Consider the following 12238-nt stretch of genomic DNA (forward strand, 5'->3'; position numbering starts at 1 on the left):
CTCCCTCCCTCCCTCCCCGCCCTCAGTCCCATCACTTCCTGAGACTAAACCTGCAGCGAACGCTTCATCAACGTGTCTGTTAATTCGCAGACAATTAGATAAATATTATTCTGTGTGCTGTGTCATGCAGCGGCAGTGACACTGGTGTCATTTTCACTCCTTCAACAGACTGTGGTCTTTTTGTTTTATTTATTTATATATTTTTTATTTTTTATTTTAATTCTCTTCCACAAGCTGTGAACTCATTGACGATTCAGACGCCGGGCTGTATTACAAATTTATAATTAGTCAGAGGAAACAAAATAAAATTGGAATGAAGTGTGTGGTGTTTCCAGCCACAACAATACCTGGAGATAATTGCCTGCGCGGAAAATGGTTTGTGTCGCGCACATTTTAATATTTAGCTCTGATTTAGAGGAAAACAATAACAACAACAGCAGCAGCAGCAGCAGCAATAAGAGTAAATTTAAAAAGAAAAAACTGGTTGAACAAAAGCTCATCTTGCAACTGATAATAGGGTTAGTTTTGGAACAAAGCCAGCGTGTCTCCGTTCCAATATTAGTTCCGTGTTCGGCGCCGACTGGAGACGATAAATCACAAAGCAACGGGTTCATTTAGTCACTTCTGTAACGTCTTATCGCAGCCTCAGCACGGCCCGCGTTATTACCTCCCTTTGAATGTGCACAGATCAGACACTTGGTGTCGTGTCACTGTGTGAGTGTAGATGGCAGTGTTTTACAGAGTTATTTACACATATTGAAAAAGACACACGTATAATCCTGCCTTTGTTTGAGGATTGTTTGGCTGCAGCATAAAAATGTCAGAAACACTAGATCTTTCACAGACAGATGGGCTCTGATGAAGGTCATTAATTATATTTTTATATTTTATATCTGTGAAACACTGACATAAAAAGTCCATTCATTCATTGCACCTTTATTGCCACTCTGCTGTGATGCAGGCTCCTGACTGCAGCTCGTCCGACCCGGACCAGGTGTCCTGGACCAGGTGTCCTTCACTTGGCCCGCCACGTGTGCATTCAAAGGATAAACGCTCCAACTATATCTGTCCTGGAACTCTGAAATTCCAGGACCTCTCTCCATTAAGTGTGAGTGATAACGGGGCCCCAGCTGTGCTTTCTGCCCCCCCTCCCACATCCCCATCCCCCCCCTCTCTCTCTCCCCTCCACCCCAATGGTCTTGACCCAGTTAAGATGGTTCTGTGACTGATAACCGATGCAGTTGCCGTCAGACGAGCGTTATTGAGACAATAAATGAGCCGGGACTCTGGTTCAACTGCAAGGAACATTAGTTATGTATTTAGAGTCCTGCTTGGCTGAGCTCTGAATCCATCCACCCCACCCCCCACCTGCCTCACCTCCCCACCCCTCAGCTGATGCCTGATGTCATTTCCAGATGAACCAGGAAGGGACTCTGATTCCTCTGATCATAACCGTCCAATCATCTTCTGATCTCGATTCTACTTTTACTCGATTTTTCTCTAGAGAAAAGGCTGCGTTTATAAACGTTCTATTTTAAATGCAGTTTTTATCCCTCGTGTCACATTTAAACGATTCCGGGACGTTTAAGTGATCAGTTCTGTAGTTTGACTCTGTTTGTTAATATACAAAAAAAAAACCCATTGGCTTCATTATGAGAAATAATAATAAAAATGTAAACAAACTTCCCATTAGCTTTAGCCGACGTCGAGACTTTCTTTAATTAGCGTGTGCTAACTGCTTTTACAGTTCACTCTTCACAGCGTCTCTCACTGCCAGTGTAGAAATGTGAACAGTGTTGGAGGCAGTTGTATCAGTGTGTAATCTGCTGCTGCAGGAGCCCAGTGATGCTGATTAACAGTGTTATCAGAAGAGAAGAATGGACGGATGATTACGAGGCCGGGCCGTTAGACTTACCTCTGTGGAAAAACTTGGGTAACCGTCATAATTAGATGAACTTGACACACTGTGTTCACAGGCAAATAATATTTGAGAAAAGAATCACACACATTGGTGAGAGTTGAGTCTGTGTGTGTGTGTGTGTGTGTCTGTTTGCAGAGTAAAGTAAACTTGACATTTGGCGAGGATCAGCAGAGATCAATAGAAAAGGTCAGGAGAACAGTAACCAGCAGCTTGTTGTGAGGTCAGATGTTCGGCTCGGGAAGTCTGGGCCGCGTCCTGCGTCAGGAAGTCTGACGTGTTTAGTGGAATTTTTTTTAATTCTACACTTTGTTTTCATCGTAAAAGAATGACAGATTTCACCACCGAATCAACTGTTTTTTTTACCTTTTACCTTTTTTTTTTCGAGTGGTTTTAAACATCCTCCACCCTGACCCACTGTTTAACATCAAGTTTAAAAATCAATTTCCTCTGAGCCTCCTCTAAAAACTTGCACAGAAGAAATATGAGCCTGAAAAGGTCATACAAGAAGCGTTCTCACAGGCCGAGTTAGCGGCGCTAGCGTTGGATATATGATGATCTTTGCTTTGACCTTTTGCCTGACAAAGGTCAAAGTCATGTTGTAGGGAAGTTGTTGTTGATTTTAGCTCGGCGTTTTTGGTTTAGACAGGGCAGTAACTTCTGTCGGAAAAACAAAATGTTAATATCCAAGAAAGTGACATTAATCCTGGAAGTCGACGGCCGCTTCAGTCGTGTGTTGGCTTAATTTTTTTCTTTGGCAATTTAGGTACAAGCAAAAAAAAAAAAAAAATGGAAACTTGAGCTGGTTCATAGCACAAATGCAGTGCTGACTCCTAGAGAGCTGTCAGTTAGTAGCGGGGGCAAACCTTTGAGACTCTGACTATTATGAGGTCCGTCATGCGCGCTGCGGGGGCGCTGTGCACCCCGGATCGTAAACAACAAATCGATAGCTCATTTGTCATTTGGTTTAGAAGGAAACAAGTTTTTTGGTGGAAGGGATCCACTTTTTCAATCCAAATGAACCGATCAATCTCCAGCCTCTCCTGGGGCCTCCACACTAGCGAGCTGGGTGGTGGTGGTGGTGTTGGGGAGGAGGGAGTGTGGAAAATGCACTCCGTCTCCTTTTTCCTCACTCATTTCTTCTCCCGTGTCTTATCTCCTTTATTTGCTCATCTCTTTTCCCCTACCTGCTCCCTCTAAAAGTCCTTTTGTCTGCTTTTCTTCTTTCCTTGCCCTCGTCGCCCCCCCCCCTCCCTCCCTCAGAGTTTTTCGCCCCGTTCTCTTGTGACTTTACAACAGCGCCCACGTCACTTTCTGGTGCAGCACTGTAATTCAGAAAAAAAGGGAGGAGGAGGATGAGGAGGAGGAAAAGTGGAAAGAAGAATGGATCTGCTGTTTCGCACTGATGGCATTTTGTGTTAAAGTGTGGAGCAGAGTGTTCCTGCCACAGTGCTGCTGATGCTGAACGGGACTGGCAGGTGGATTATACCTCGTGCCGCTTCGTCCCTGGACAAATTTAAGGCGGCCCAACGCCCAGGCAGGATAGGGGATTGTGGGTACTGGGTACTGTTTGGTTCTTTTCTTTCTCCTTTCCCCATTACCTCCTTTTCCTCCGTTGTTTATTGCCTGTAAATTCTACCACAGCTCCCGTGGAGAGGGTCTCGTATATATATATTTATATATATTTATTTATATATTTATTGCATCCAACCACACCAACATCCGTCCTCTACTGTTCTGCCCCACATTTACGGTATACGTCATTTTCGGGGGAGCGTGTGTAGCTAAAGCGTTTTGTTTGTTTTGCGGCCGTTAGAGAGAACATGAAGAAGACGAGTTTTGATGCCGAGTCAGGAGTAAATATCGACCTGAACGACTCAAGTCCCACTCTGTCAGTCATTATTAACATGAGTTAATAATATTAACTATAATGGGCTGAATGAAAAAATCTAAATTTTATAATCACAGTTTTAGAGACAATAAAGGATCTTCAGAGTTTTGATGAAGCTAATGCTAACATTTAGGTTATGAATATATATAGAGCTGTTTAAATTAACTGATTAATCCCCATGATTAATTTGAGAGGATTAATCAGAATAAAATGTCCATTTACTGTTTCCTTTTTTTTTTTTTTTTTGTCAAATTTCCATACAAGGAAAGTTAACAGTCTGGTTTGGTTTAAAATACAGTAGAAAAAGTATGTTTTATTTTTTAATACTGATGTCAGTCACAGTTCCATTTCCTCCATCTGCCCATGTGTAGGCAGCGTTTGTCACCATTATTTTGTTGCTCTTTGAAGAAACTGTGCTTTGAGTTTTTTTTTTTTCTTCAAACACGTCACATCCATTAACAGGCACCGAGCCAAAGCTGTAGTACCGATGCCCTTGAAGTGTTTGAGTGGAATATTTAAATTGATGACATAAAAAGTGCAGCCACTAAAGCGGTTAATAGCGATGAAAAGAAAATGTCACCAACGTGGTTAACTGACGTGAAGGATACAATAACGCAAACGATAACAAATGGCCATTTCTTTTTTTTTTAGTCGGCTGCGAATCTGCTGGAGGAACGGTGCTAAAGCCCCGCCACAGAGAACAGCCGGTGAGTCAGAAACAGGGCTGGGAGGCATCACTGTGGCTCAGTTCTGAGCCAGAGAGCTGCTTAACAATGGCACAGCATCAGTGTGAGGAACCAAGTGTCGGTTCTACCAGGTGTTCTGTGCCAGTGGAGTCCTGCTCGGCTGGAACTTTAAAAAAAAAAACGAAGCTCAACGACATCTTGACGTGAGCTGAGGTGGACACAGGCGTTAGACCAACAACCTCGTATTAGGATGATATATTTGCAAGAGAACATGTTTTCGGTAGTACCTGGTCTAGTTGTTCCCAAAGAGGGGGGTGGGCCCCGTTGTGGGGGCGTGGAGTGAGTAGAGTAGGAGACCAAGTAATTCCAATTTGATTCTTTTCTTTATTTGTGCCACAGTTTGGAAGTTAAACTGACTCACTACGACAAAAACTATACGTAGGTACATATATATTTACATATATTTTATATATGTAAATATATTTATTTAAATATATATGTCATATATATTTAAATATATATTTTTAAATATATATGCCAAATATTTTTAAATATATTTATGTAAATATATATGCCATATATATTTAAATATATTTTAAAATATATATATTTTTTATATTTAAGAAAACACATATATTTGCATATATTTTAATTTAGTTTATCCTTTCTATCCAAAGTACAATTGTTTTAACACACACACACACAGGTATGAGGTAACGGTTAGCTTCCGTTACGTCAGCTCCCTAACGGTAACCAAGTCTTCTGGTGAACAGACAACTTCAACTACTTGATTAAGTACGTGACAACTCAGCACCATGGAAGTATTCATCACCTCTTCTCTGGCGAGTGTGTGAGTGTGTGTGTGTAGAGGATCTGGCTTTCATGCAAACCAACAGCACTCTTTGTCTACATCTCTCTGCATCTGCTAACACACACACACACACACACACACAGTGGGATGTCTCCTTTCTGTCTCCATCCGTCGTCGTACGTCCAGCCCCCTAGTGGCCTGCTCCCTGTGGACTGTGTAACTTTCCATATTGACTTTTTCCTGTCTCGGGAGATGATTTCTTTTCCCACAGGAAACACACTTGTTATGCAGATACACACACACACACACTGAGGGCACACAGTCAGGACCACACTGTAGTCTGTACTGTCGTCCTCTCCTCTGTCATCAACCAGTTTATAACTTATTAACTGATACGGATGACTTGTTAACTTGTTGTTAACACGTGGGAGTTTATGAGCTACGACGACTGCACATGAACAGGAACACACGTGTGTGTGTGTGTGTGTGTGTGAAGCCTGTGAGGACGCTGCTGCCTTTGTTGTTATCTCTTTAATAACAATGTCTTAATGATGAATGATCTTTAATGAGTTTGTCTCGTCACTGATGCACAGATAAAATGTATATATATATATATATATATATATATATATTTAGCTGTGATTATTTTTTACAATATTGTGCAATAAATTGCATTGTGTGATAGCCAATCATAACTTAGTAAATATTGGAAAATATAAAAACATCAAATGAATTAAATGATCTCTACAAAGAAAGTGTATTTTTCCATAATAATAATAATTAGACTTTGACAGTGAATTTGCTTTCAAAGCTTTTCACAATTGTAGTTTTTTTAACGATTAATTCACTTGTTTTTTTTTTTAACGAACTGCTAATTCTTCAACATGGTTCATATATAAAAAAAGATAAATATTTTGAGGAGTCCAACTCTCCTCCTCCTCCTCTCCTCAGAGACACAGCTGAAACAGCAGAAATAATTGTTGTCATGTGAATTAGCTGGTTAATATTAATGTATGTAATCACAGCCCATAATGAGGGGGTGGTACCGACGCTACGCTAATTAGCCCATCACGGTAAACAAGATGCGGACTAACATGTATGTTATCACTGTCACGTTAGAGCTCAGCTCCTCTTCTCTCCTGAGCGTCTGGAGACGACTTCTTCACATCAGTAAATGAAATGGGTTTTGTTTGTTTGTTTGTTTGTTTGTTTGTTTGTTTGATAGTTTTTTTTCCTGTGGTTGTTTTGAATGAATCAGAGCAGTTATTGATCCGTCCTCTACTGAACAACAAAATTAATTCATAAACCGAGGAGCCACCGAGGGGGCACCTCATCACTGACTGTAGTAAAACCCTGGTGGTGTTCATCAGACGAGGGGCGCAAATGATGGGGGAGGAGAGGGGAGAGGGGGGAGTTACATTTACATTTCTTTGTCTACTACTTCTTCTTTTAATCTTGTTGTTTATCTAAATATTTATCCATCTTGTTTTTCAGAGGCCGCTGTTCCACAGAGAAGAAGAAAAAAGAAAGAAAGAAAAAAATGACAAGAGAGAAACAGGAAAAAAAAAAGGTAAGAAGACTCAACGTCCAGGTATTAAAACAACCATTTGGGTTTTCAACCTTTGGGTTGCAACCTCATCTGGGGCCATCTGGATTTCAAATGGTGTCTCCTGAAAAAACAAGACTGATAAAAAAAATTTCAACTAAATATTAGTTACTAAAGGTCACTGTTGTGTACTGATCGGACTACTCTACTAAAAACACGTGATCAAAAAGTAATTATAGAAAGAAAAAAAAACAACCTTGGGTCGCCAGAAATATTTGTGATGAGGTCAAGAGCCATAATGGGGTCATGAACCACTGTCCCACTGTGTGTCCAGGCTGTGACCACTCAGTTTCTACCACAACATTTCCATGTTATATGTATTAGCTCCAGTCAAATATATAAATATTCAACCATCACCATCTTCCATGTAATTATAAATCTAAACCAAACTGGACCCATGATGATCGACAGATCAATAGTCGATTAATTATTATCTTTACCATCTTTGGTCACGACAGTTTCAATCAAACCTCAGTTTGGTGAGAAACTCATTTAAACACTCAGTGAAATCACAGCTGGCTCCACAGTCCAGTGTTGTCCCTCAGGCTCTGACCCCGTGGCCCTGAGTTCACACTCGGAGATTTGAGGGAGAGCGCTTTGCTCGCCCGAGGGCGCACGCACACACACACACACGCAACACACAATAAGTTGACGCTGGGTTTTTCCGTCTCCTCTTCAATCCGTCAGTCGGGACGTGGCCTCTGCACCCCCGGAATCAGTCTAGTCCGCTCCCATTACTCCACAGTTTATCCATTTTTCAGAAGGGAAGTGGAAAAGGTTGCGGCTGTAGATTTTGTTTTTTCTCTCCAGAGTTTAAAAAAAAACTTTGAAAAAAAAAAAAAACCCAACAAACTTTGCTGTACGTTTGGTCACCCTAGACTGGAGGATATGATTCAAATCGTTCAGATTCTTCCAACATTAAACTCTAAATCATAGTGAACACAGTTGACTTTGACAGTTAAACAACAATTTTATATGTTAAATATAAAGTTCAATGTTGATTTAATGACTTTAGTCCAAATTCTCTCAGTCATTTGCTGCCAGAAACTGAGGCTAATACACAGCAAATAACCTAGCCTAGCATTAGCTTTACAGTTAGCTTCCATTTTGTCACTCGTACTAGATTTAGTTTGTACTATTTATAGAAATCTTGTTGAACCAGGATGTTTTTTTTTGTTTGTTTCACTGTGACAAAAACAACCTGTGTTGCGATTGGATTTAGGACCATGGACCGACCGTTAGCATCCACTCATTTCTCAAACACACAGCGGCTGCAGTGAGACAGCTGAGAGACAGAGTCCGTGGACAAATTGTCCACTCCGTATTCAAACAGTGCCACAGCTGTGGATCGGCCGTTTCACACCCGTTTGGCTCGTCTCCACGTTGGTGTCGGGAGAGTTCTAATCCCAGCTAATTGCAGGATGGACAAGACAGTTTACAGGCTAAGCTGAGTGCAGAGAGAAGGACACTGGAAACTGTAAGGATTACGGGGCGGATTACACCCCATAGTAGATACCAGTAGACAATATTTCAAAACTCTTCTTCCGTGTCACTGGTAGCTCAGCGGCCTTAACGTGAGCGGCGTGTTTCTCTCGGAGCGACAGAAAGTGGAATGGGGGGCGGGGGGTTGGGGGGGCGTCAAAACGCACCACATTAGTCCACATATGATTTATTCCCTCCTCCAGGTGAAGGAGACACTATTTGTATTCATTTGCCTTTATTTTTACCTCAGATTCATCATGACTTCACACGCCTGTCACCGCTGCACTAATGTTATTTCGGCCGTGCGATGCCCCCTACCTGGCTCTTATAAAAATTGACCCAGCGGTTGCTCCGGGGGCACATGTCTGATTTTATTCTATTTTCTGGTGTGGAGATCTCTGTCTGTCCTCCCTCTGTTGGACACACCGACATCAACGGTGGCTTTTTTTGTGTGTGTGCAGTTAACAGACGACTTGACTGTTTTTTTTCTTTCTTCCTTTTTTATTCCTGTCAAGGTGAGCCAGTGGTGCTTCAACCCAAGGACAAAGACGACTGTGACCACAATCCACCTCGCGGGGCTTTCGCAGAACAATTAGATGAGAGTGGAGGACGTCTGCAGGTGGGTTTCAGGACGACGCACACACATGCACAAATAAACACAGCACAAATGAGGACGTGGAGCCTACTGGCTGAGTTAGGAACAACAGGGGAAAAAAAACAAAAAAAACAATCCTGATATTTTTCTGATTATTTCCTGTTAAATTTAATTTTTTAAAAAAGGAAACAAAGTTAATTTGAAACAAAAAAGGAACACGTGGAACCGTCTCTGCTCCTGCGTTCCGTCCTCGTCCTCGTCGTCTCCACTGAGTCCACACACACACACTCAGCTGCTGCTGCTGCTGCTGCTGCGTTTCCAGCCAAGTTGACGCAGCTGCGCGGCAATTACAGGTGGGGTTTGGAACGGTGCACAACAACACAGACGCATACATTATTAAATGAACCCGTGTTCAGATGAAATTGCTAAGCCAGCCAATAAAGGTAAATTACCAGAGACAAAATGCAGCAGCGAGGATGAGAGACGGCCCGCTCTGAAATTGCGTTGCATTAATGAACAACATCATTTCTGAAAATGGAGAGGAAACGCAGGAGTTGCACCTATCAGGCCGAGACAGAGCGAGGAGAAGGGAGGGAAGGTGGGAGGAAGGGGGAGAGAGAGAGAGAGCGAGAGAGATGGAACACAACATTGACTGCCTAATTATGCATTTTATCATTTCAGTCACAATAGAGTGCCTCCTTCTTTAGTTGCCCTGTGTTCTCCTGCAGCTGTTCCTCCGTCGCTGTAATGAGGAGGATCATCACAGACGCGTTATATTTACATCCAGCGACCACCAAATGACTTCCTGCTGCAGCAGCGTCACGCACACCAGCAGACGCCGTTCGTTGCACAATGATGTTGACGAAGGAGGTCGGGGGGGTCGGCGGCGTGGGGGTGGAGTGGAGTGTTGTCACATTCACCTCATTTTAAACCTGTACATGTGTCGGCCGTGTAAGAACGACGCACGCCTTTGTCCGTTATTTAAGTGTAAACCTCGTCTAAAGTGAGAACGTTACGAGGTCACGTGCCGTAGCTTTGTAACGATGAAGAGCGGCGCAGCTAGCCTGCTGCCTTATCTCCACCGTGGAACGTTCCCCACAGCCGTACTGTACGTCACGCTCCTCACGTCGGATGGCCTCTCCACCCATCCATTCTACTCAGCTACAAGAGACGGGGGCTCCTAACAATCTGACTCCCCTGGGCTCTTAGAGAGGGAAAAAAAAAAGAAAAAAAAGCAGCTGTAATCACAAGGAAGAGACGGATGGAAGATAAGTGGCTGGCGGGGAGTGGAGCCCGTGCTCACTGCAGGGCTCTGACACCCATCATATGGAATCAGCACCTTGTGAGTAATGGGGGTTAAAAAGGAAGAGAGCTCTTCCTCCACCAGTGCCAGATGGGCTGGAGCGAGTCGGAGTATCAGAGTAGTCTGTGAGCCAGCGAACACTTTCTGAGTCCTTCCACCCTCAACCCCTCGCTCCGTCGACAGCTAAAAATCAAATTGCACACGCACTCAGAGAGCCGATTGGCCGACCTCGCCTGAGCTTCCATCAAAGAGCGGCGGTAAAAATATATATATCTGAACACACGCTGCAGCGTCGAGTGCGCCGACACATTTCATCAAACTTGTTGCCGAGTGACATTTAGACGAGTGCGGGAAGTCGCAGCAGAACAAGCACTTATTTCACAAACCAAGTCGTGATATTTGTCAGGAGTGGAAATAATTTACATCCAGCGTGTGTGTGTGTGAGGTGGAGAGGAGGCGCCTGTGGGAGTAAATGCCACTTTTATTTGATTTTTTATATATATATATTTTTTAGGACATGATGGAAAAACAAATATCACCTCAGACCTAGTTATCACAGCGCCTCAGTATTACAGACCTTGACTGAACTAGTAGTTCAGACTAAAACCAGTGAAATTGTGTCAGTCAACTAGTAGTTCAGACTAAAACCAGTGACATCGTGTCAGTCAGTGTATAATCAATAAAAAAAGGTAATCTGGTAATCTGAACTAAACATGACCTAAACTATTACTAAACTGTAGTCGATGCCATTTAAATTCATTATTTTCTCATAAATCACAGTCATTTTTATAAACATTTATTTTATATATATATATATATGCCTGTGTAAACTACTTATTTCTAGGTAATGTTTGGTTCAGTTTACTGTATAAACTGAATGGGAATAATAATTCTTATATTTATATAATATTTTCAAATTATATATTTTTAAACCAGATGTCTTGGACAAAGGCAGTTTGGAGAATTAAATCTGGCGACAGAAGTAGACAGAGTAGAAACACTCCAGACAGGCACAGTGCAAAAAAAATTACCAAAATAATAATCATCATAATATGAACATGAAGCACATCCACAACATCAACGCACAGCACAGCACAGCACAGCAGCGGCGGTCGAGTCCACGGACCGACTTGATTTCCACCCTCTGCCATAAATCATGACACGGGCCCTGGGGGGGTCCTTAGAAGCAGTAATTATTAATTAGCCGTTCAGAGCTGGTAGACTCACAAACACACAAAGCCCCTCGGACACACGGGCACAGCAGGAGCCCATATTCCCTTACTGCTGGATCACTGGAGTGGAGAGGCTGTGAGCACAGACCGTCATCCATTCAGTGAAGGTGAGCGGACCTGAAATAGAACACACGCCGGCCACAACTACAGCCGTGGAGACCAGGAAGTTTTTATCCTTTTTTTTTTTTTTTTTTTTTCTCCACTCATTTCCACCAATGCACAAAGAATTCTCCATGAAATGTAGAGAAAGAATTTGACCTGTGGATGCTGTGAATATTATCACAGTAGTACACAGCCGTCCCAGGTCTAAAAGGCTTGTGTCATACCTGGAGCTAACAGAGCTAACAGAGCTAACAGAGCTAACAGAGCTAACAGAGCTAACATCACACCTTAGCAACAACTGGAGGCAGCTGTGATCTCCAGCCAAGAGTTCAATTACAAATCACAGCTAAAAAACGGTTCAATTCCGGAACAATAAGCGTGTCGTGAGCATCAGGTAAATGCAGGGAGAATTTTTTTTTTTTTTTAGACTGATATTCTTTGTTTCCACATGTGCTCGTCAAGCACCTCTTTAGCGACCCCTCTCTCAGTCAATTTGAATAAATTAAAACTCAAACCACAGGATGAACAACAACAGAACATCAATAACTTCAGACATTATCAACGTCTCAGAACCCGTGGAACACCTGGGTCCACTTCATCACCCCCAGCCTG

At 42.5% G+C, this 12238-nt stretch overlaps 2 protein-coding genes and 1 long non-coding RNA gene across 5 annotated transcripts in view; 2 read left to right on the forward strand and 1 right to left on the reverse strand.

The window, feature by feature from the left end:
• Positions 1-7047, forward strand: part of LOC107988864 (uncharacterized) — a 133577-nt gene extending 126530 nt beyond the window's left edge. Inside the window, exon 4 of one of the 2 annotated variants that reach the window (XR_001760374.2) lies at positions 6801-7047. This is a non-coding gene — a long non-coding RNA (uncharacterized LOC107988864). Of the gene's footprint in view, positions 1-4460; positions 4901-6800 lie in introns of those variants that run through there. The other variant, XR_001760373.2, reaches the window with a different exon arrangement.
• Positions 1-12238, reverse strand: part of tafa5a (TAFA chemokine like family member 5a) — a 141309-nt gene that overhangs the window by 34816 nt on the left and 94255 nt on the right. The window lies entirely within an intron of this gene.
• Positions 8538-12238, forward strand: part of LOC107988863 (uncharacterized) — a 6794-nt gene continuing 3093 nt past the window's right edge. The window contains exon 1 of the mRNA XM_017034274.2: positions 8538-9013. Within this exon, the coding sequence (XP_016889763.1) occupies positions 8756-9013 (258 nt within the window). The 5' untranslated portion in view covers positions 8538-8755. The remainder of the gene's footprint in view (positions 9014-12238) is intronic.

This window comes from Cynoglossus semilaevis, chromosome 8, assembly GCF_000523025.1.
Source record: "Cynoglossus semilaevis isolate Cse_v1.0 chromosome 8, Cse_v1.0, whole genome shotgun sequence".
Taxonomy (NCBI): domain Eukaryota; kingdom Metazoa; phylum Chordata; class Actinopteri; order Pleuronectiformes; family Cynoglossidae; genus Cynoglossus; species Cynoglossus semilaevis.